The 25,502-nt window shown below is 40.0% G+C and overlaps 1 protein-coding gene across 3 annotated transcripts in view; it reads right to left on the reverse strand.

Annotated features, from left to right (window-relative positions):
• Positions 1 to 4,298: 4,298 nt before the first annotated feature.
• Positions 4,299 to 25,502, reverse strand: part of dhx15 (DEAH (Asp-Glu-Ala-His) box helicase 15) — a 30,722-nt gene continuing 9,518 nt past the window's right edge. For all 3 annotated transcript variants that reach the window (XM_083540846.1, XM_083540845.1, XM_083540847.1), the window contains exons 6-14: positions 22,111 to 22,278; positions 16,962 to 17,048; positions 16,588 to 16,737; positions 15,306 to 15,414; positions 8,863 to 9,054; positions 7,876 to 7,998; positions 7,530 to 7,720; positions 6,486 to 6,655; positions 4,299 to 4,857 (exon numbers count right to left, since the gene is read on the reverse strand). In XM_083540846.1, coding sequence (XP_083396972.1) covers positions 4,740 to 4,857; positions 6,486 to 6,655; positions 7,530 to 7,720; positions 7,876 to 7,998; positions 8,863 to 9,054; positions 15,306 to 15,414; positions 16,588 to 16,737; positions 16,962 to 17,048; positions 22,111 to 22,278 — 1,308 coding nt within the window. In that variant the 3' untranslated portion in view covers positions 4,299 to 4,739. The remainder of the gene's footprint in view (positions 4,858 to 6,485; positions 6,656 to 7,529; positions 7,721 to 7,875; positions 7,999 to 8,862; positions 9,055 to 15,305; positions 15,415 to 16,587; positions 16,738 to 16,961; positions 17,049 to 22,110; positions 22,279 to 25,502) is intronic.

The following is a 25,502-nucleotide window of genomic DNA, read 5'->3' on the forward strand; positions in this document are numbered from 1 at the left end:
TCTCACTCAGTAGTTCTGCAGTGTGTCTAATACATTTTTAAAAAAGCACCAGTACAGCAGATCAAGACTTTCCCTAATACGCTGTTAATCCCACCTCATTGCAGAGGAAGTTTCTCACCCAGAACACTGGTGCCATCTTGATGTCAGTGGCGTAACCTTTCTGTGAACTTTCATTAACCCGGGGTGAGACACACGTCTCAGGGAACTCACCATTTCTTTTGTTTCTGAAATGCGCAGAACACACCTTCTTCCCCGAAGGGACTATACATCAGCACAGACGCACTGTACATCACACAGGAACCTATCACACGCGGGCCGACGAGTTCTGTGTCAGAGATGCTATGATTGAATTGTTCCATCGTTCAGTCACCAGAGGGGCCATTACTCCAAATTAGCATACAAATTCAAACCAGGACAGATGGATTTGTCACATTCCACTCGACTGCATCGTCTTCCAGGCAGGCATCGGCAGCACCGTGTGATGGAGATAAGACACCTGTCTCAGCTTCGTTTGGGACAGACTGCTGTATGAGCGGCGAGAGGAAAGGCTTTAGGTGTCCGCAATAAACTTCCTTAGAAACCTGACAGAATATCACAGGGGGTCGTAGGACACGTGGTGACGATGCTTAGTGCTCGTCTGGATGATGGAGCAACGTTTGTGTCTGTCAGCGAGACTTAAATAGACAGCGGCTGTACGTATGGACATTTCGTATGACTGGATAAAATGTCCCAGGGAGAAATAAATGGAGCAAGGCAAACAAGGGCTGACACTTTTAAGCATCATTTTTATTTGACAAATTACTCTAAGCTCCATAGTCATTAGCACACTCAATTTTTTTTGAGCATGGCTAATGCTAATTTCGCAATTTATCTCTCAAGTTAAAAAAAAAATACAATTTGAGTAATAATTTGGCAAACAGGTTATTGATGCAAAGCTAATTGACTTTTACAAACCTGTGAAGGAGGTCAGTTTTCACATCACAAGACATTCGGTGGTTAAAATAATCTATATTGTGTTTATGTGACTTCATTAATATTATCCACTGACCAGGCATAAGATTTTTGTGTATTTTGGATATCACAGGGCAACAGTAAATTATAGCTGAGGTGGAGAAACTGTGGTTACATTGTAGTTTAGTCTGTCTACATTTGTTCTAGATTCTCTAGTTTTCTACCTAAGTATGATTGTATGAACATTTGTGTGTGTGTGTGTGTGTGTGTGTGTGTGTGTGTGTGAGTGTGAATGTGTCCGGAAATAGATTGGTGTTTCATCTAGAATTTATTCCCATGAGTGAACAAAAAATAATTTTAAGGTGACCACGTGTTCTTGACTGCTTCAGCACTGCTTAAACCGGCGGTGTTCAATCTTTTCCACAAAAAATAAACAGCGTGGTTGCAGGTTTTCATTCCAACCAAGCAATTGTACACCAAACTCTACCTGTTTAAATCTAATGATTTTCAGTTTCAATGACAAAAGTTTGGACGCCCCTGGTTTAGACTGATTCTAATAGTTAAATGTAATGGAGGCTAATCAAGGATCCAATTGGGTTATATGGTATATTAGCTGCTTCACTTCCTTCTTAGTAAATGGCAGCCTGTTTTTCGAGTATGATCCAGACAGAGCAAGGTAACATACACCAATCAGGCATAAGATTATGACCACCTGTCTAATATTGTGTTGGTGCCCCTTTTGCTGCCAAAACAGTCCTGATCCATTGAGCATTAACAGCATTTTTGTCTTCAGCAATTTGAGCTACAAAAGTTCTCCTGTTGAATCGCACTACACTGGCCAGCCTTCGTTCCCCACTGTTCCTTCCTTGGAGCACTTTTGAAAGATACTGACCACTGCAGACTGGAAACAGCCCACAAGAGCTGCAGTTTTGGAGATGCTCTGACCCAGTCGACTAGATCAGTGGTCCCCAACCCTCGGTCAGTGGGTCAAATGGTACCGGGCCGCACAGAAAGAATACATAACTTACATTATTTCTGAACGATGTTTTATTTTGGAAAATGACTGGAATCTCTCTGCCACATATGTCTATGACTCACTCTTGATGCAGGTCAAGATGCCTCGGTCACATGTCTTACCTCCATCCGCTACCTTCTTAAAGGGGCTGCTCCGGCCGCGAACACAATACATTACCGCTAAATTAAAAACCCCCAAGCTAGCACAATAAACAAAAAACAACACAGTGGATTCACGTTTATTATTATATTTAGAAAATACCAGTTTTTATCCCAGTCATATCATTTTGTTGTAATTATCTGCCACACCTTAAAGGCAGGTACGTGAAAATATTGACATTAAACCGGTCCTTGGTGCAAAAAAAAGTTAAGGACCGCTGATCTAGTCATCACAATTTGGCTCTTGTAAAACTCAAATCCTTATGTTTTAAATTTCTGTAAAGCTGCTTTGAGGCAATATCTGTTGTGAAAAGCGCTATATAAATAAACTTGACTTACGCTTGCCCATTTTTCCTGTTTGTAACATCAACATTGAGGACAAAAAGTTCATTTGCTGCTCAATATATTACACTCACTAACAGGTACCATGATGAAGAATCTGTGTTATATCACGTCACCAGTCATAATGTTATGTCAATGTTATAATAAACATAAACTGACCAGGCATATTTTTGCTAATTACATAATTATTGAGAAGCATTTAAAAAAAACAAAACCCAATCCCCTTTCACATCTGAATCAATCCGACACAATTTTCCAGTCAACTCCAACTCCCAGTGTTCTCTCTCTTGCCTTTGGAGAGGTGTGAATTCTAGCATGTTAATTTAAGGATTTAAAAAAAATAAATAAATCTGTTGCTTTCTGTTCAGCAAAGATCTAAACAACAGCGGTTCTTGCTCTCCGGACGGTGCGCCTTTCAAACTGGGGGCACACGCTAACTTAGGGTTGTTTTTGAAGTTACCATGCCTTCATCAAGTGCCATTTTGCATAAAGCTCATCCCCACTTCTCCAATACTACCATGGTGTATAATGCCATAGGTAAGAAACGTGGTTTATCTGCGTCTAATGGATTAACAAAAAGAACCCCCTGGGTGTTGTGATTAAGCGTGCACTCTTCTAGCCGAAGTGTTGCATAAACACAGGGATGAAGCAGTAAATGCTATAATCTCAGGCTAGCGGGGCAAGGCATCGAGATGGATTATGCCTGGTGCCTTAACTAGGATTCTAAGAATTCCCACAATTGAGGAGAAACAAGTCGGATGAGTATTCACTAAAAATTGAGAATGTGGAATGCATTAAACAGCTGGAGTAAGCTCTGAAAGCAGCTCTAGATGCATGCACTTAACCATTTGCATATAGTGGGGTTTTTCAGCTGTCTGGCATCAATGCAAACGAGTACTTTCATGAGCATCAGCACCCGGGAATCCATCCCAACAACACTGGGTGAAAGGCAGGAATGGCTAGAACACCAGTGCAAAGCATGAATGGATCTATGACCAAATACTCAGGTGGCCTCCTTCCAACGGATATTTGACCCCTACTCAAAAGCCAGTGATGTGCCACAAGACCCAGCCTTTCTGCAGAGACGACCCACAACCCACTTTCCACTCTGCCACTCTCGTTCCCTTTCATTTTGCGCACTCGATCCAGAGAATAAAAAATCTTTTCAAGAATCACTACAATAGAGGTCAAGCAGACGCAATTACACCCAGTCTACACACACTTTCCCCAGTCCCAACCATCTTACATGATAAAACTGAAAAGTTATCTACATGCCTTTGTCAGGCCCTACAACAAAAAGAAAAGAATCCAGGCCGCTCAATAATATATTATATATCTGTCTGGTCTTTAAATCACAATATTGTGAAATATAATTGGATATGAAAGAAAAAACAAAGACCGCTTTTAATTTAATTAACTGTACATAAGGGAGACAGGAGTTTATAAGGGAGTACTATTGGAGAAATGACCAGTGAGGAGTTTCCTTTTTCAGTTCCCCCTCCCAGTTTATTCATCCCACCTCTATCCATTCTCAATTGTGTCACCTGCTAAAAATAGAATCAAAATTGACCAGGGGCTTTGTTGAGGTACCATGAAGACTCAGCGCTACTCACATCCCAGACGCACTTCTGAAACAGTTACTCATCAGTTTTTATTAGTCAGCGGTCAATAATAAGGGGAAAGGCCATCCTTTTATATCACATGTAACACGAGCCTGGATTAAATATCTTAACCACTATCACATCCTTTTTTTTTTTTTTTTATGATGTACGCTGCTTAAAACATATTATACATATTTCAATCGTGTTCTGAGAGTCGATCCACAGCCGGTATCAATGTTTTTTTTTTATTGAATCCAAAGTTTTTCTTAACAGAATAAACAAGTACTTGTCTACTCAGTTACATTTCAGTAAAAGTTTGCAATGCCTATAAGGAATGTCAACATCCACATGAATGATCATGCATAAAAATGGTCGATGTCTGTATCTCTGTTGAGCATTCACTCCCAATCAAATGAATCGTTTGTGTCTAGTGAACACTGTGTAACGTCACAAGTGGCCATAAAGAGAGAAAAGCCATTAATTATCCTTATAAAAATAATCTTACCGATAAACTGAAACAAAGAGCGAGGGAGGAAAAAAAAACAAACAAACAAACAAATGACAATCTAATTGTTGACAGGATGACGATGTACAACTTTCAGAGTTGAGAGAAAAAGACGTCAAACAGCTGCGGGTTAAATTTCATATTGTCCTTGAAGCCGTTCGAGTCGTTTAGTATTGAGTGTATTCCTTGGTTTGAAGTTTAGCGACGATGCGCTCCAACTGCCGCTTGGCTTCACACTGAGGGAAATTGCCCAGCTCGTAGTACTGTGGGGCGATTTTGACAAGCCTGGAAGAAGAAAAAGAAAAATCCAGAGTAAGAGTGGTGTAGCTTAAACTCTCAGACCTTACACATCAAGCTAAACTTCAGTTATTAGATCAACACCGATAGTACACTACATTCAACACTAGCAAGGCACAAACAGTCAAGCAATTTTCTAGATATATTCCTGACATGGAGCAACGATTTCAGACAAGGGAAATATTCTTGAAGAAGGAATGACACGAAACAAATGGCTCAGATTTCTCCCCCGACCGATTCTTTAGTGCATGTAGCAGAGCTGTTTTATATCTTATTGTCCATGATGTACCAGTACATACATACATATACACACATTATACACACACACACACACACACATATACACACATATATACACACATACATACACACATACATACACACATACATACACACATACATACACACACATAATATATATATATATATATATATATATATATATATATATATATATATATATATATATATATATATATATATATATACACACACACACACACACACACACACACACACACACACACATACACACAGACATACATAAATATATATACACACATACATAAATAAATAAATAAATATATACACATATACATACACACACACAAAGACAAAAGTACTGAGACACCTGAATTCACCAACTATATGAAGTGAAAGCTCTATTGCAATAGAGCTCTGACCTCAAACCTATTGAACACATTTGGGGTGAATGAACGCTGACTGCACCCCAGACCTCCTCACCTCAAATACATCAATACCTGTCTGAACGAGCAAAACCTACACAAAAACATTCCAGAATCAAATGGAACATCTTCCCAGAAGAGTGGAGGGAATTATAAGGGAATACAATTGGGACTAAATGTGGAACTCAAAAAGAATATACAATATTTATTGACCAGGTGTCTGCAAACTTTTGCCAATATAGTGCAGATATACCAGACACTCAACTCCCCATGAGAAGAAATGATCATCCTGCGATTCTGACATGTTTAGACATTGACTCGAATCGTTCTTGTGTTTATATACCATTTAGATGTTTGGCAGCGTATAATAAGACTTTGTTAAACTTGCGCTGTTTAAATATTATGCGCAGTTTTACATACAGAAGAAAATTATTTACCATGTTTCTATTTTTTTTTTCCTGGGGGTCACACTTGTGTTTGCATTTTTTTTTTATTGGTATATTTTAATAAGATGACTTACTACTTCTGATTAATATTTGGGCTTTGCCTGGCTTTTAAGACTGTGACTTTTTGTGACCAAAAAGTGTTGAATGTTACGATTTTTATATCGTTAATTATATAGTTCAAAAATACCCCCCCCCCCCCCCACTATTATTTTGTCTATATTTTATATCATTCTATTAGATGGCTTCTCACTTTCTGTTGCCTTTGGCGAGTGTATGTAGTTAAAATGAATTGGCAGATTAGCAAACCAGGATCGGTCTCTGCATGTCCACTAAATACACAAAGAAATTGTTGCTTACTATTGTGAACACAGGACTGATTAACACACTCTCCGGCTACTTTCTCCATTATAAAGCTTAGATAAATAAACAAAGAAAGTGCACATCCATACATAGAAAACACAAGCACCAGGAATTTTTTGCTTACCACTCAGGTTTGATGTCTGTACAGGTGCGGATGTAGTTCTTGGTGGTCAGCACAAACTCGTTGTACAGCACCCATTCGGGCTTGTGGTCCAGCACGGTGGACGGGTGCAGCTGGACCACCTGGTTGTCCTTCACTGTCAAATAGTGGCCTGTACGCTCCAGGTGGGCCACCTGATAACACAACGGCAGCAAATTAACAAATAAATCCCCTACTCTCACGGATGCGCTCACACACGCACACACGCACACGCACACACACACACACACACACACACACACACACGAGCCAATTAAACATTCAGCGAAGAATGCGCAGATTAAACGGGGTGATCCGTCTCAATAAAATCCCACTGCAAACAAAGACGTCGGCAACAGTACACGAAGGCACGAGTTTGCCTTGCCAGTAAAGGTTAATGTTGACAAATATTTTGATATTAATGGAGTAATTTAACTAGTCAGGTCACTTGTTTCAGGCGCCCCTTCTAGAGACAGGCCCATTAAAAATGCCATTTATTTTCCTTCAGCGGGCCAAAAAACCAAATTGATTTCTGATTATATGCTTAAATGGTTACACTTTGAAAGAGAGCTATCCATTATAATGGCAAGCCCGAGGTGACTGTGCGCTTGTAGCAGGGTTTAAACCCATTCATTATTCAGTCAACTCTAACTTTCTGGTTGCAGTTCTAAACTAAGAGAGAACTTATACGGAGTGTCGAGTACAAAACCACAGTGCATCTGACAATGTCGAAAGAATAATTATCTGCTTATTAACAACAATAAGCTGTTGAGTGGATTCACGCAGGACCATTTATCTATGGCATGGCAACCCGAACGTCCCTTTTGGCGCAAATTAATTAATTATGATCTGCAATGAGACCCACAAAACAGCATTTAATGAAATTCTTTTTAATTTTATATGACAAACGGGTCATTTTGGAGAAGTATTTAAAGGAAAACAATCAGCTCCCATTCAAAAAAGATAACTCAACATTAGCCTCCGCTACCTCTCGCACTCAATGCTGAACTTCCACACACACAAACAAACCTGCATGAAGAAGCCGGTGACCAGCGCACGGCGGATGTTGATGTAGTAATCTCGGCTGGTGAACTCGGTGCTACGCCGTGGCAGGTTGAAACGGTCCATGATGCGCGACAGCTGCTGCCGCACGTTATCTGCCGACATCAGCGAGCGGTAATTCACAAAGTTATCATAGCACCATTGCACTGACTCGTGGTCTGGGGTTGGGGGAAAGAAGAAGAATAAAAAAAAGTTGAGAGTATTAATTATGTGCCTCGTTTCACATGAAATAACTGCTGCCACCATCTATAAGTCATGTTACTATTACTAAATAAATAAAACTGATAAAAGTCTATTTGTGTGTGGTACATACTCTGTTTAAAGGCGTGATAAACGTTGAGCAGGGTGAGATGGTCTCCGTCGATGTGGGCAAACCTCATCTTGGCCTCGTCAGCCGCCTTCTTGGCCTCGGTTGGGCGCACAAAGCACTGTGGGACTAAACAAGGTTGGTATGGGCCCCAACACAGCCGCCCATAGGCATGAGTCACGCGTTCAAACAGAACACAAGGCCTAGTTGAGAGGCTAGAGCATGGCACAGGCTATGCTACACGGAGGGGGGAGGGAGAGAGAGCACACGCCACTTCTGCTTGCCTTAATGTGGAACGTTCCAGAGGCTTAGGCTGCAGCACATAAAGCCCAGCTTCTTACGAACCTCTCCGGAACCACCCCAATCAGGGCGAGTTAAGTCTTTCACCAAAGAGGAGCGCAAAAACCGCTCCAACTCGTCCTTTCTCTTCGGTATAAATCAGCAAGGCTTAATCTCAAAAAAACTTTTGAGAAATCAGCTCAATTTGGATCAAAACGCTGAATTAATTTCAGACTCAAATAGTGACCATTTGTGCGAAATGCATGCAGGATTAACTGAGCAATGAAGCGCTTACCTAAAGCCTTTTTTTCCGTCTCATTTTCCCCCTGCTCTCCCCCACCCCTCCACTCAACACACCCTGAAATCATCTTCAGCAACCGGACACGCTTACCATCTACATAACTACAGCAGCACACTGAATTATTTACAGTGTTTTTCTTTCTGTACACATACTCACTGGGACTTTATGTTTATAATAATAATAATAATAAAAAAGAAAAAAAAAGAAAAAAAAAAAGAAAATCACTTCTAAAGTAAAAAAAAAAGTGAAACTTTCAAGGTTTTTCTCGAGGAAGCAAAATATGAGACGCTCCAGACACTAGCCAACTGGAGCACTTCTTTACCAAACATGACACCACAATTTGTCCAAATGAGACAGGTTGAAAAACAAAAAGTCCACCGATTCAAAGCCACACTGTGCCGAGTGTGTATTACCTGATAACATGGCGGTGATGGAGAGGATCTCGTTGGAGCAGTTGTATTCGCAGCTGGCGATGACCATCTTAGCCAGCTGAGGGTCCAGAGGGAACTCTGCCATCATGGAGCCCAGCTCGGTCAGGTCTCCATCATCGTTCAGTGCTGCCAGGTAGTTTAACAGCTCCAGAGCACGCATCAGAGTCTCGGGAGCTGGCAAGCAGAAAAGCGATAAAATAAAACGGTGATTCAGTTTCTCCAAACGTACACACGCCACTTAACACCAGTCTTATATTTCAGAAGTAAATACTATAAATACAACAGAGTGTAACAGAACGTCACATTATTCTAGTAAATAAAAGTTCTATTAAACACCTGCTTCTCATAGCCAGGGCATAACCTACTGCTTTAATAAAATCAAGCTCATCCGCTCCTTTTCACTGCGTCCGGTAAGTGAAATTCCGTTGTTCGATCGATGGATTATGTTTTCAATCCAGAATTAGAACCTGATGTCTGTGAGACGAGGTGTATACACGAACGTAATGAGATCGCAAATAAAAATTAATTACTTGCTAATTGCTTACCGATAAAAATGGACCTAATTTACAACTGAAATGCCACACGGCAGCTAATAATACTAAAGTATCGTACGACTAGCAACACACCAGACACGCACAATCCACACACTCTCACACCCACAAAACAAAATTCAATTATTGACCTTTAGCTCTGGAGAAGCAGAGCCTAACAATCAGTTGCATGTTAAGTGAAAACTGCCAGTGGAAGAATCAAGGGTCTGCATGCAGTCAATCAGGAAAGATTTATTCCTTAGAAGGCAGCTGTTGGTTAGTTATTAAGACTTTGTATCGATCGCTTACACTTATACTGTTTTTTGGGTTTTTTTCTCTCTTCCCACTGTGATGAAAGCATGCACAGTTTTTTTTCTCGGCTCAACGGGTGGTTTTGGCCCGAGTGGATGACCATGGCATTAAGGCTAAAAAAAAATAAAAACATTTATTGATACACCATATGCCCTAATCATCAAAAAACTTTATGATGAAGGGTGCTGATTTGCTGACCCAAGGCCAAATGGAAAATAGGAAGACATAAAAAGGGAACACATAAGCAAATATCGCTAGGCAAAGGGTTCACTTTGGCTTTACTCCCACAATTACAAATTCCCTCATTTTCCTAATTTAGCAAAAGGAACCGTTGCTCCAATAGAATACAGTAATCCCCCTTTTACCGCGGTTCGATTCTGGAATTGCATTCACCATATAACTCTCTCGCTGGATAGCACGATAATTATAAAATGAAATGAATTTTTATAAAGGATAAAATGTTAATAAAGTACAGTACAGAAAGTTAAGAATGCGGTGACATGTATCTTTAACTCAGCCTCTTTTTTTTTTTACGTCATAGGACGCTCCAACCAATCAACAAGCAGAGAAACTGCGCACAGGCTACGCTACTACAGAACTGTATACTGTACAGTACATGTGCTCACTATAAATGATGCAGTGTACTGTTTTTCTACAGATTTACACAAAATTCCTCTTGCTATATTCTTGCAAATGTTTTCTGTTTAAAGTGTGTGAGAGGAGGATTTATAGCTTAAACAATAATATATTTTTTTTTTTTTAAAGTAAAAAAGCATTTTGGGGTGGCGTCCGTTTATTGCGGTTTTACGTTTATCGGTTTTGGAAAGAAACCACCATGATAAATGGGGATTACTGAATATATCGTTTACTGAATAGTTCTTCAATAAGATTTCAGATATTTCAATAATTTTCATTAAACACGACTGGAAATATTCATATTAAAACGTTTGCATTGCCTGAACAAACACCAATATTTACATTTTAGCTAAAACAAAACAGGGCAGCAATAAGTAAGAAAGGCACCATAACACTCATCAAGGAATTCTAGAGACGCTAGTACAAAATATTAGAACAGGGAGGAAAATTTTAAGCAGAATTGTATGAGCAAGGTTTAGACAGACATGGATGTTTAAATGTATAAAGGAGTTTCTGGCTTGCTTTACGCCCAAGGCGGACTGACTCACCCAAAGAGATTGATTCAACCCACACAGAAATGCCCAGTCACCCCAATTTCATGTGTGATTAAATCATGAAGAATTAACAGCAGAGCTAGCAGCAACGCTGTGCCAAGGGGCAACTTCTCGATGCCTAGTCAGAGGAGTCAAACTTGCCCGGAACATAAAACCTATATCTGTGGGTGCACATTATACTAGTGTGGGACTGGGTGCCTCACATTTCTCATCACTTTCTCTCAGAGATGCTGCAATTAGTAACTTTTCTGGCACCCTGCTTCATGTATGTAAAACACAGAACATACGCTTTTTACACAAGCAGCGTTTATGCAGACGTTTAATACGGATTTCAAATCTAGACTTTGATTTGGGTCTGATGCGATGTTCTCTCAGAGCGTTCTGGAAGTTCGCAGCAATTTGCTGCTGCGATACAATGGTATCATAGCATATGATCTCAATGTAAAGACGTACACGGGTACTCCCAAAGTTACGAGGGAGATGCGTTCCCGATGCCCCCATCGTAATTTCAGACAGTGAAAGTCGAGACATGGCCTAGCCTACCTAGGAGTCTTGAGGAAATGGGAATCAGTACGGGGTACTGTACGGTCATTTGTAGATAATTTAACAAATCACAGTACATTGTTTAGCACAGCAGAGCAATTTATGCTACATAATGTATAAACTTTATAGTATATACGTATGCGGCAGTAGGCGCCGGTTCGTGAATTTCAGTGTCTGGCGATGCCAATAAAATGAAGAGAGTCGAGTGCTAAAATTGGGCTTTGAAACATTGGAAACACAGAAGAAAAAAAAAATACCCAAGAACACCAAGACAACTGAACTCAGTCGACTGCGTACATCCTGGCAGCATCCCAACGTATCCTACTGCATATATATTAGAGCTGCACAACTGATCGGGAAAAAAAACGATAATGAGATTCGCCGTCAACGAATACCGTTATTGATTAGTTGGGCTGCTCAAGTTACGGTTAAGCGTGACGCCAAGAAAGCACAGCCGCCTGCGAAAACAACGGACAATACAGGGTCAAATGGCAGCAAGGAAAAGTGTGCGTCCCAAGTCATCCAATATAATGTTTAAGCATTTGTACACCAATTTTGCCTTTTTTTTTTTTTTTTTTAAATAAGCATTTTTGCTTGCTTTTCTCTGTTCCATTCTCAGCATTTGTCTGCTACAACAGTCAGCTTCGGTTCTCAAACGCGATTCACTGTGACTTTACCTCGTTCAAATGCTTGTTTTTAACGTTTTTATATTGAATTTATGCATAGATCATTTAATTATTTTACAACATTAGTTATATTCTATATGCTTATATCTTCAAAACTAAAATATTTTTTTTTTTATTGTCAACAATGTATTAGAGATTTTTTTAAGCATGGTTGTCAACTTGCCATCTGCAAAATACAATACAAATGTTGATTAACACGAATGGCTTTACCTTTCATACTCAATGGTGTTTTGTTTTTTTACAGAAACGAACAGCATGAATGAATTTGTTTAAAAGAGAGATAAATAATGCACTCCAACAAGCAGCCACTATGAGCTTTAAAATGTCAGAACATTTTTATATATTAATAACCAGAATTAGTGTTTTATAAAGTTATAATAAGCAAACATAATTGGAAATAGTTTTTAATACGATTATTCGAACAATCCTTCATCCGATTAATCGATGAGAAAAAAAAAATCGTTTGTTGCAGCGCGCGTGTGTGTGTGTGTGTATATATATATACAGTGAGGAAAATAAGTATTTGAACACCCTGCTATTTTGCAAGTTCTCCCACTAAGAAATCATGGAGGGGTCTGAAATCGTCATCGTATGTGCATGTCCACTGTGAGAGACATAATCTAAAAAAATAAATCCAGAAATCACAATGTATGATTTTTTAACTATTTATTTGTATGATACAGCTGCAAATAAGTATTTGAACACCTGAGAAAGTCAATGTTAATATTTGGGACAGTAGCCTTTGTTTGCAATTACAGAGGTCAAACGTTTTTCTGTAGGACAGGACACACTGCAGGAGGGATTTTGGCCCACTCCTCCACACAGATCTTCTCTAGATCAGTCAGGTTTCTGGCCTATCGATTAACTGCCTAGAGTTTGAGCTCCCTCCAAAGATTCTCTATTGGGTTTAGGTCTGGAGACTGGCTAGGCCATGCCAGAACCTTGATATGCTTCTTACAGAGCCACTCCTTGGTTATCCTGGCTGTGTGCTTCGGGTCATTGTCATGTTGGAAGACCCAGCCTCGACCTATTTTCAATGCTCTAACTGAGGGAAGGAGGTTGTTCCCCAAAATCTCGCAATACATGGCCCCAGTTATCCTCTCCTTAATACAGTGCAGTCGCCCCGTCCCATGTGCAGAAAAACACCCCCAAAGCATGATGCTACCACCCCCATGCTTCACAGTAGGGATGGTGTTCTTGGGATGGTACTCATCATTCTTCTTCCTCCAAACTCGTTTAGTGGAATTATGACCCAAAAGTTCTATTTTGGTCTCATCTGACCACATGACTTTCTCCCATGACTCCTCTGGATCATCCAAATGGTCATTGGCAAACTTAAGACGTGCCTGGACATGTGCTGGTTTAAGCAGGGAAACCTTCCCTGCCATGCATGATTTCAAACCATGACGTCTTAGTGTATTACCAACAGTAACCTTGGAAACGGTGGTCCCAGCTCTTTTCAGGTCATTGACCAGCTCCTCCCGAGTAGTTCTGGGCTGATTTCTCACCTTCTTTAGGATCATTGAGACCCCACGAGGTGAGATCTTGCATGGAGCCCCAGTCCGAGGGAGATTGACAGTCATGTTTAGCTTCTTCCATTTTCTAATGATTGCTCCAACAGTGGACCTTTTTTCACCAAGCTGCTTGGCAATTTCCCCGTAGCCCTTTCCAGCCTTGTGGAGGTGTACAATTTTGTCTCTAGTGTCTTTGGACAGCTCTTTGGTCTTGGCCATGTTAGTAGTTGGAGTCTTACTGATTGTACAGGGTGGACAGGTGTCTTTATGCAGCTAACGACCTCAAACAGGTGCATCTAATTTAGGATAATAAATGTAGTGGAGGTGGACATTTTAAAGGCAGACTAACAGGTCTTTGAGGGTCAGAATTCTAGCTGATAGACAGGTGTTCAAATACTTATTTGCAGCTGTATCATACAAATAAATAGTTAAAAAATCATATATTGTGATTTCTGGATTTTTTTTTTTAGATTATGTCTCTCACAGTGGACATGCACCTACGATGACAATTTCAGACTCCTGCATGATTTCTAAGTGGGAGAACTTGCAAAATAGCAGGGTGTTCAAATACTTATTTTCCTCACTGTATATATGTACGTATGTACGTATGTATGTATGTATGTTATATATATATATATATATATATATATATATATATATATATATATATATATATATATATTACACATACACATATACATACACACACATATATATATATATATACACATACACACATACATATACATATATATTTATACATATATATATATATATATACATATATATATATACATATATATATATATACATATACATATACATATATATATATATATATATATATATATATATATATTACACACACACACACACACACACACACACACACACGATGGCAAGTTTGCCTGCAGCGTTAAAATATTTAACATTTTGTCGCTTTGCTATGGTCATCATAAGCTCAATAAATTGTAACTCGAACCATTGCAACTCTGGGAATACCTGTAAACAGGGGAGGAAAATTTATACCGTAAACAAGTGCCAATTCACTACACTATAATTCACTATCAAATTGATACGATTTAACTCTGCCCCGATTCAACATGATTCGATTCAGTTACATTTTAAAGTTTTCGATCATGAAAAAGACTTTAGGGCAGAGGGCTATGAGCTTTTGCTGCAACATGTGGGTTGGGGAGGAATACAAAATTTTAAGTCTATAAATTAAAAAGTGTTTACAGAAACTAGCCAACATATAGAGGTTTCTTTTTTCTTTTTTGTCACACACATTAAACAGGGAATACAGAGAATATACACAGATGCAATATCGGTTTTCAACTTTTTTCTTTCATAGCAGATTAAAGCTAATAAAACCACTTGAATTGTGGACCAGAACAAATTTCCTATTGGTTTTTAACTTAAATTGTGAAAGCATGCTTAGATTTTGTAACTGCAGCATTTTAAAGAGAAAGTGCATTTCATTACTTGGATTGAATAATTCAATTCATTTTTTTTATTTGTATAAAGTTTTTAACAATGAACATTGTCTCAAAGCCGCTTTGAACAGATAATGTGTTGATAAATGAATGAATAGCAGTATTAGTATTAGAGAAGTAGATTCATATGTATTCACTAAAAAGCTTAACGTACCTGGTGGGTCCATAAAGTCGAAATGCACCAGGTCATCGATACCCAGCTTCTTTAGCTGTAACACTACAGAGCCCAGGTTAGATCGGAGAATCTCTGGGTACGTGTTATCCTTGTCACAAAAGAGAGAGAACAGAGAGAGAAAGAGTGTAAAAAGAGAAAATGAATTAGTCAGGGTCTCCCATCAGGCACTAACACGTTCTCATGTGTCAAGAGAGTCGAGACTGGCGCGTTTGAGGAGCTATTTAACATGTTTTAAAATTCACTTTGTCGCCTCACGTGACGGGGAAGAATTACTCTGTTTAAGAGGAAGACCGTGTTCACTTGGCCATTTGTCAGGGCATCTTACTTTCAGTTCGGCTAGTTATCAATTTAGGGAGAGGAGGGGAAAAGAGAGCGAGGGAGCCATCTGGCACGGCTAAACACTAAAGTCAAGAAGCAAAGTAGTGATAATGACAATGGTCACATTCTCTCCATGTCTCAGATCCTCTTTTCAGGATACTGTAAACGATGGAAAGCATAAACGCTCGCACATACCACGATTCCACTCGGGTGCACAAATATCACGCGGGTTCACAATGACCATTTGGATACAAAATGGTGAACTGAGCCCCTCATGTAATCACTTCATTTAAATTACAATGGAAATATAAATGTGCATATATATGGAAATATAAATGCATATTTTATATATATATATATATATATATATATATATATATATATATATATATATATATATATATATATATATATATATATATATATATTAAACAAAAGTGCTTATACGCTGATGGTTTGTCGCTTCATTAATAAGCAATAGTTTCGGCACAAGTCAAGGCTTCAGTGTTTAAAATGTAAATGACTGTGGACTACAGCAAATGACCACCCTACGTTATATTACATAAAGCAGGGGTCCATGAAGCAAAGCCAAAAGGTCCATGATTTATTCTTTTCTTTTAACAGTGTCGGAAATCACAAAGCGTTATCGATTATATTTATTGAGTAATAAAATATAACTTTTTCCTATAGATTTAATCAAAAAGCAAATTCAATCAAATCTGTGGAAAAAGTGTAGGAACTTGAAAAAAATAAAATGGCTACAATATTATTGTACACATTTCTATACTGAGCCAAATATTTGAATAGCTGGATTAAGTTTATAAAAAATAAACAATTGAGAAATTCGCTTCATAGACAAAAAGGAAGGCGAACGCAAAAAGTTTGCAAAGCCCTGAGATAAAGAAAGAAAAGAGAGTTGAGATTAACGGGGCCGTTTATTTACCTGCATTTCAGTCTTGTACGCCTTCTCCGTGTAAAGGCGGAAGCATTTCCCCGGTCGCGTACGCCCGGCTCTTCCTGCCCTCTGCTGAGCCGATGCTTTACTGATCGCAGTCACTAGCAGGGACTCCACCCTGATGCGTGGGTTATACACCTGCGCAAGATGTGCAGAGACAACAAACTGAATGTGTGACAGACACGGCAGCAGAGTCCCAAAGCAATCTCTCAAACTCCGACTGGATTAGAACAGGCAGCAGAATATCTAACTAGCTTCTCCGTCTCTACGGCAAACGCATTCATCTGAGGGGTGGTTACGTAATCGGCAAAAACTAATGATGTGGCATTAAACAGGGACGAGGGAAGAGGAGGGTTGCTGACCTTTTGCTTAGCGAAGCCAGGATCGATTACGAACACCACACCGTCGATGGTAAGCGATGTCTCGGCAATGTTTGTGGACACCACAACCTGTAGAAGTGCAACAAAGAAGAGAGACCAGAACATTAACACACTTGGCGCGGCGACGAAAAACACTATTTTTAATACTTTTCTTTAAGCAGAATCACGTTCATCTTTTACTACTTCTACACATACAATTAAAATTTCAAAAATACATGAATTAACGGTTCAGTTCACAGTTATATCTTTAGGCATAATTACACCGATATGGCAACGGGATAAATGTTTGAATCGTTTCGAATCGCGCGCATCATCGCACGTCTGAACCAATGAAAACGATTTCTCTACCGTTGCCTTCAGTTTCTCGGCGTGGCTTTGGTGATAAAAACGTCTCTGCTACAATAACTCCTGCCTACAGACGGCTATTAACGAACAGCACACGCACGTTTCTTTGTTTTCCTGTATTTCATGTGAGGAATTGATTCAAATGATCCATAATTTCATACATTTATTTACAGAAAGCCACATCATAATATTGTGGCAGCTGTGAAAATAAAAAGGTAACACTTTATGCAACAGCTGTAGTTGTCATTATAAAAGCTGATTTAATCGACCTGCGATATCGTGCGCTACATTTCAAAAGAATTGAGAAGTTTTTCCCATGATTGCTAGAATTGTGGATTTAAAAACTAGTAAAATGTGCTTCAGGGATCATTTCTGTTCAAACTGCCTTTTTTGTTTTGAGGTTTTCTTACTGTATAGTCATAGTCAAAGTTACTTTTGAGACTTTTAAACGCTGCGCTTCGTGTGGATTTCATCATTGCGCATAAACACTGCCCCCTGGTGTACGTGCTCATGTTGCGTTCAAAATTGAAATTAGGCAAGCGCCCACACGAAAGGTGACCTGACGAGCTTGCCGTTAAGACAAGAAACCACACCTTAATCACGTTCATTCATTTCAGAGCTTGGTTTTTTAGGAGTACACGTGAGTACACGTGGCCCCCGCGTGCAGTATAGCAACATCCCGAGCAGAAGACTGCTGGCATCTTTAATATGGCGAGACAACAAAGCATCTGTTCACGAGGAGAAAGAAAGCCCTGAGAAGAGTCTGGCAGTAGCAGGGATTTGAGATATAAATTGCTTCAGAGAAGCCTGGCACATTGGACAAACAAAGTAACACAGAGGTAGATGATTCATGCACACCGAGGGGTTCACAGCACGCACATTCGCAATGCGGCGCAAAAACAGAAAAGGCCAAATTAAAATCTGTCACACTGACTAATAGAGGGAAGGTTCCTAAACTTCAAAGTTTGATAACCTAATTAAATTAAATATAAAAATGAAGAAGCTGCTTCGAAGCCAAAGGGCAAATCTTAATTCAAAGCAAAATCACTTTCCCCATTTCAAAACAAGGACAAAATAACAAGCTGGAAACTACAGAACAAGGCTTAAAAACAGGGTGGACAGCTCGAAGGATTAGGAGTCACATTTGCAACCAAGCAATCAAAGAAATAAAGGTAGTAGGAACGTTTGTTTTCTTCTGAAATTAAATAGAGAGCAAAACACACACTTAAGAGTCTGTAAGAGGCCGGGAAAAGTGTGTGTGGGGGCTGTGACGAGAAGATTCCTCCGATTTTCGATCGCTTCGTGTTACTGAAGCAGGTCTGTCCATGAGGAATGACGGCTGGATCGGGACGGAGAAATCAAATGAGTCACATTACCCAGTGGGTCTCTCCATCAGCATTTATCCAAAAGAAGAAGAGAAGAAAAGGTCTGAACAGGAGGGAAAGGGGAAAGAAGCAGCTCCTCGCCTGTCCTGCTGGTAGATGTTCCCGTTCTGTAAGAGCGCTAATGCATTTCAGCCTGCAATGGATTGGTCATGCAGAACTCTCTTGTTAGAACTTTCACTGAAGAACTGCTAATGTGGGCTCCTTGTCCAAAACTACTGCAGCCCTGACACGCTGTTCATTGGCTGAATTAATGATCCGGCCAAACAATTAACGATCTATGCAATAATAATAATTAATTGCCATTAACGATCTGGTTAAATAAATTTCCAGAAAGAGGATTTGCTGACTGGTGGATAGAGCAATGACCAAGACCGATAAAGCATGCTCAGAGCCACGCACTGGAGCATTTTCTTAGGTTGACATTAGAAAGCCCCATCTACCTTTAAATATTCCAGTGGGGTAAAAAAATGGAAATTATATAAAAGGTGGATGCATCGGCATAAATTGCATATCGAAGGCAACTGAATTATTACACAGGCGGATTCACAATCCTTGACCCACAGGGTGTAGAGAAATTGCATCTTCATGGATTCAATGATCCACATACAAAAGGTCTGGAACAAACGCGGCTGAGGCTGAGCGCATAAGGCCGAGATGTGCTATATCTTACTTGAGTGGCTTCAATCTAAATGTTTCAAAATTCTCCAGATCAGCTCCTCTGCCCTATCCAACCCTCCATCAATCTTCAAAAAAAAAAAAAGGACTTTAAAACAAATTACTTTGGCAACCTTTTGTCTTTTCACCCCACAGCCAAGATATCAAAAGGTTATTAAAAAAACCTGAAATTCAGAGCAAAAACTGAACTAAAACGATCCCTGGTTGAATATACCACCAGTAGGTATACAACCTGCAGACATACCGAACGTAGCTGCTGAGATTTGTACAATTTTATTTGTATAAATGGTCTCCTGATAAACACCTCAACATTTCATATTCGAAACATAAAACCATGTTTGTGTTTTGTGATTGAAGGCATTTACGACTATCTTTTTGCCAGCATGGACAAGGCAATCTAAGATGCTTTGAAGTCAGTCCGTCAGCAGGCTATAGTTTCATATATGTGAGAAAAATATGTGAGCGAAAGGATTCGAGCAAGTTTTACAAGAGCCAAATTTTGAAGACTAGACGACTGGGTCTGAGCATCTCCAAAACTGCAGCTCTGGTGGGATGTTCCCGGTCTGCAGTGCTCAGTATCTATCAAAAGTGCTCCAAGGAAGGAACAGTGGTGATCCAGCGAAAGGGTCATTGATGCAAGCTCCTGTAGCTCAAATTGCTGAAGAAGTTAATGCTGTTAATACTCGATGGGGAGAAATGCTTTGGCAGCAAAAGGGGGACCAACACAACATTAAGCAGGTGGTCATAATGTTATGCCTGATCAGTGGTCATAAAGTTATACCTGGTCAGCATATATGGACTCCATATTTCCAGTGAAGGGAATTTGAAATTCTAAAGAAAGACATTTTATACAAAGAGTGTGCAAACAGTTTGGGGAAGAGAAAAAAAAAAAAAAAAAAAAAAAAAAAAAAAACGCACCCAGGTGTAATGATATACTGTCCACATACTTTTGCATATCACATTGATGTGTTACTTTTCTGAAGCCAAGAACAGTCGATTGGCTCCTACCTGCCTGTCCCAAAGAAAGCCTTTTAATCCGCAATATCATCAGGGTGTCAGAGGGTGTTACTTCTGGGTTATTAGCCAGTAAGAGAGGCAGAGACACGATCTAATTCAAGCAATCCTTCACTGACATCACCAGGGAAAGTGTCATACTGACAAATTAAACCCAATATAAAATCGAGCATGTGCGCTTCATGTTGGGCCAAACAGCATGGATACAATGAGAGGGGAGCAGAGTGTGGAACTGACTGATATCTTACATTAAAAAAAATAAATGTAAAAAATTAAACAATCCACATGTACGGCAGGGCACTAATGTTCCCGACTGCACTTCAAGCAATGACATTTCCACAAACCCCTGCATGTAATCCTCCTGGTGCTGATCTGCACAAATTTAGGCTGCTTTCAAAAGGAAATGCACGCCAGGCCTATAAAAATCTGTGGCGTCCAGAAAAGGACTGTTCACTAGGCTCCTTCCCAGTGCTCTACAGACAACATCCACATACGGCCTCAAAACTATCACCAAAGGGGGCTGATTTGCATTGTGGGCAACGTATGCCAGAGCGTCTGACAGGATGACATTTTAACAAGGTAATTTGAGCTCATCTCTATGCAACCAGGGACAGACAAGGTAGGATGAGGGAAAATAATACCTGAATGCCACAAGGCTAGTCCGACACCTTCAAGAAATCACCAGGGCGTGGGTGGAACTGCTGTCATCTCAAAGCCAGAGTCTGGGTTTATGGGCCAAGGAAGGGACCGTTTATGACGGAGCCAATTTACAACACTGCTGGCATCCCTGTTCTGCCAAACGCTTCATCAACAAGCACCCTTCCTCCTGCTCTTCCCATATTCCAGTCAAGATGGAGTGGCTTTGCATCCCAGGAGGACCGCTGCAGCGATACGAGCGCCGGTATATCCATGTCGCTGTTTCATGTCAACACTTCTTTGAACAGCCTAAGCAAACACCGGGTAGTGTTTGAACTTTTAAAGCAGTCAGAAACCCCGGCTTACGGGCAATCAAACTAGCGCAAATTTCCGAGCCTCTGTAAACATGGACGTGGCTTGGGGGAGATGAAAAGATGACATGAAGCAGAGAGAGAGCACGGAGTGAGAGAAAAAGAGAGAGGGGTGTTGAGGTAGCAGATTGATTCAGTGTAGACATCCAAAGGAAGCTTTAGATGAGCAAATGAAGCGCGCGGAGAAAGACGTACCGGACGCGGAGGGGAAACTATAAATGTAAAAACTAGCAGTTCAATTAGTTCCAAATAAGTCTAACAAATCTATTGGATTGAAATGTCAGCAGAGGTATAAGTCAAAGCAACAGGATAATCTATTATTCCATCACATCACACCTACATAACAAGGAACGGGTAGAATGTGAACTGAATCTGAACCAAAGCAGCATGATGGAGGTCATTTTGTAAGAGGTGAAACCTATTGACAGTGAGATCCAGGGGCTAAGACTGCATGAGTAATACTTCGCTATTTTAGTAAGGAGAATCGCATGCTGACAAAAACAACATATGCTGTGAGTCAATGCTGCACCAAAGCTTGGGGCAAGGATGGGACGTTTAACAACGTCCTAGCACCGCTTGGTGTTCGGCAAATTTCTAATCCATCATCAGACCATTTTCAACCTCCAGCTCACTGTTTATTCGTAAGAAATGACTGAGATGATCGGCGTTCACAATAAAAAAATAAATAGAAAATGTATAAAATACCTTTCTACCAATGGCTCCGCTGGATTTGCGAGGTGGTGGAGGCTCAAAGATCCTCTGCTGCTGCTGGGGTGGCAGTGTGGAGTAGAGAGGGATTATTTTGATGTCGCCTACTTCGGGGCCAAGATCGTCAATTTCCCGTTTGATCCGCTTGCAGGCTTCGTCGATCTCCTGAAAAGGTGAAAGAAAGAAAAATGTATGAAACTCAACAAGTGATACAACAGTGCCATTAACAAGAAGACAATTACATGGAAGGTTTGGGTGCGGTGTAACAATCTTAGGGTTTCTGCAGGTTTCACCAGATCAAATTGAAGACCTTTTAAAAGACCAAGATCACTTCGAAAACACACGGATGCGTCGTTAGCAGCTGAAAAATGAAATCCGTTTTATGTCTGCGGTATAATCCAAGAGAGAGTTGCGGCGATAACAGAAAGCTGATTGGCTGTTGCATGTTGGTCTAACTTGTTGTCGTAATACAGTGAATTATATTTGGACTAGCCAAAGAAAGAGGTACAACACCAAGGAAACCGCAAACATTTGAAAGTGCTCCGGGAGCATTTTAAGGAGCATAAGAAATAGCGTTACATGAACATCAGAAATGTAAGACCTGTTTAAAATGACTTATGACCTAGAACAGCAAATTTAAGACTCTTATACTATATATTATTTTAAAATCCTGTACAGTAGATAAAGTGAGCTTTCAATTTTACAGCAAAAGTTTTGAGAAATACCACGTGTCTGTGATGAACAGCTGGCCATATTTTTTTTTTTGTGTTATTTCCAACAAAAACATTTTGGATTACATACTTTTTTTTTTTTTTTTAGCCTTTTTAAGAGCCTGCAGAAACCCTGAATCTGCCTCTAGGAGTAAGCCGAATCATGCCTTAGTTTTTTTACGTTTTGTTTGACCCAGTTGCATAAGCCAGCAGCTGATTTTTGTTTTGCTTTTTAAACTCCCATCGACCCCGGTTTTCTCAACAAATATCACATTAACTTGTTCTGGACCAGGTTCCAGAAGCATAAAACACAAACATTTGTCAGATACCGGTGCGTCAGATCAAGTGTACTTTGCGAGCCAGTTGTGACATGGCTGAGAAAATTAAACCTGGAGTGCATGCTGCTTGGATGAACTTCCTGTGGTTCTGCTGTCTAAAGCAATAGTCACAAGGACACATGTGCACTCGCACACACAGGGTTCATTATTCCAGATGGTAATGTAAGGGTAATGTGAAATAAGAACGCTGCACTGGTGCATAAACAGCAGCAAGTCGCAAAGGATTGGTTAAGTGAGGGCAATCATTGCAGACACGGTGATCAGTGAAAAGAGGTCTTGAGGAACCGCCAACAGCCAACACTAAGATTTACAAACGGAACTAAAGTAACCAACTGTGAAATGGCTTTAAAAGCTAAAACGGACTAAACAAGTGGAGAGACAACGAGCACCAAGCGTCTTGTAATGCAAACTTCCTGGCGAGAAACCAACAACATTAAAGCTGTTGTAGACAAGCGGATAAAAACTAACAACTTGAAAGCAATTCATCATATGCATTAGCAGTCAGGCGGGCTACTCAGGTCAAGAGCTAGTTTAGACATAATGTAAATATCGCATCTTCTAAGACACTCGGCGTTTATATTCTTACTCGATGATTGTGGATGAAATAAACACTACCAATACAATAGCACCATCCTGTGGCTAAAGAATGCATTGCCAGGGGGTGCTGTTGCTGATCTGTAGCCAAACACAGCACGATTTCTTCGAGCACACAAGGAGAGCAGATAAATAACGCTTTAGCAACATCAACTAATCTATATCTTCCAAGACTGATCAGAGACTGATTGTGAGGTCCAACGAGGGCACATGGATTCATTTCTACAACACAGTAAAGATTTGGCAATTATTATTCAGCCCATGTTGGCTCTAGCATTAGTGTTCTATCAAATATATGAGCACAGCTTTGGGGCCATGTGGAAGTCCTAGCATGCACAGATTTACTCTCATGGGTGCAGTGTGTGTATATAGTGCTGGTGGACATGTGCCTTTTAATCAAAGCCTTTCCATGGCAGCTTGCGGGAGAGTAAATGTGAATTGATTGATCAAATTAGCTGAAGTATTAATAGATCATTAGCTCTGGGGATGCAGCAGCTGTCAGGAGAATTGGCACCGAGGGAGACGGACGGGAGGCTGTGCCCGACAAGAGCGACTGCACCTGGGACACAACAACACCAGCCCACCGACTCTACTATTCTGTATAAACATTCTTGAATGAATCTTTTTAATTTTTAAAATTAGTAGGAACAGATGCAAGCTGGCTTGGGACTAATTCGAGCCACTGCCGTTGTACAAATAACAGATTTTCATCTGGAGCAGCTTGTTTAAGACTGAGACAATACCAAGGACCCATTTTTGCATGAAACCGCAATCCTTTCTTATAACGAGAATAAGGAAAGGAAATAAACTCTGATTGGAATCGAATTGAATCATACAAAACGAAGGGGAAAAACTAAAGAATTACGTTAGAACATTTTATGTACCAGTCACAATGTCAGACAATTTAAAGATTATAACAGATAATCATCAATACTGCTATTAAAGATATTTTTAGAGATGTTTGTGATATGGTCGTTATTTGACTACAATTACAACAGACCAGAATATTTTCCCTTTTAAAATTAACGTGATATATATATATGGTTGGTAATGCTGATATATTCTGCACTTTCAAACCTGGTTGCAAGCACTACCATATAACTTAAAATGACATTAATAGACAAGAAGGATAGGAATAAATACGAAGCTATGCTCTAAAAGGGGGGGGGGGGGGGGGGACAAAACCCGCAAATCCATCATTGTCCGAATACTTATGAACTGCACTGTACTTGAAAGAGACACACACACACCCACCAGAAGCAGGACACTGCTGACCCATCATCTGTGACCATATTTATCATTCTGGCCAGGCATCTAACTCCCCATTCCAGTTGGGTGAGCACCAGTTGCAAGAAAGGAAAAATAACAAATGACTTAATTTCAGGCCTGAATTTGGGTCACACACTGCCATCACACACACAGGCTCTTTACCCAAGCGCCAAGGCCAGCTGTGCCCGCAGCCCGTATCAATCTCGGCTCTGATCTTCTCGGCAACGTTCTGACGGGATGGAGGCGGATTCGCAAAATCGATGCGTGTACCTTTCGAATCCGCGTTTTAAAAGGCGGTTTGTTTACACCCATCAGTCACATCTACTTCTATAAATACCCTAATGATCAACTGATGGGTTTATACAGGCTTATCAGCAGAAAGCTTAATATTACAGGCATAAACACAATGTATTTTAGAGGCATAAATCACAAGGTTGAACCCCCCGAGATGCTGCATATCTCGCAATTTAATAGCTGA

This window comes from Silurus aristotelis (assembly GCF_946808225.1).
Source record: "Silurus aristotelis genome assembly, chromosome: 5".
In the NCBI taxonomy this organism is placed as follows: Eukaryota; Metazoa; Chordata; class Actinopteri; order Siluriformes; family Siluridae; genus Silurus; species Silurus aristotelis.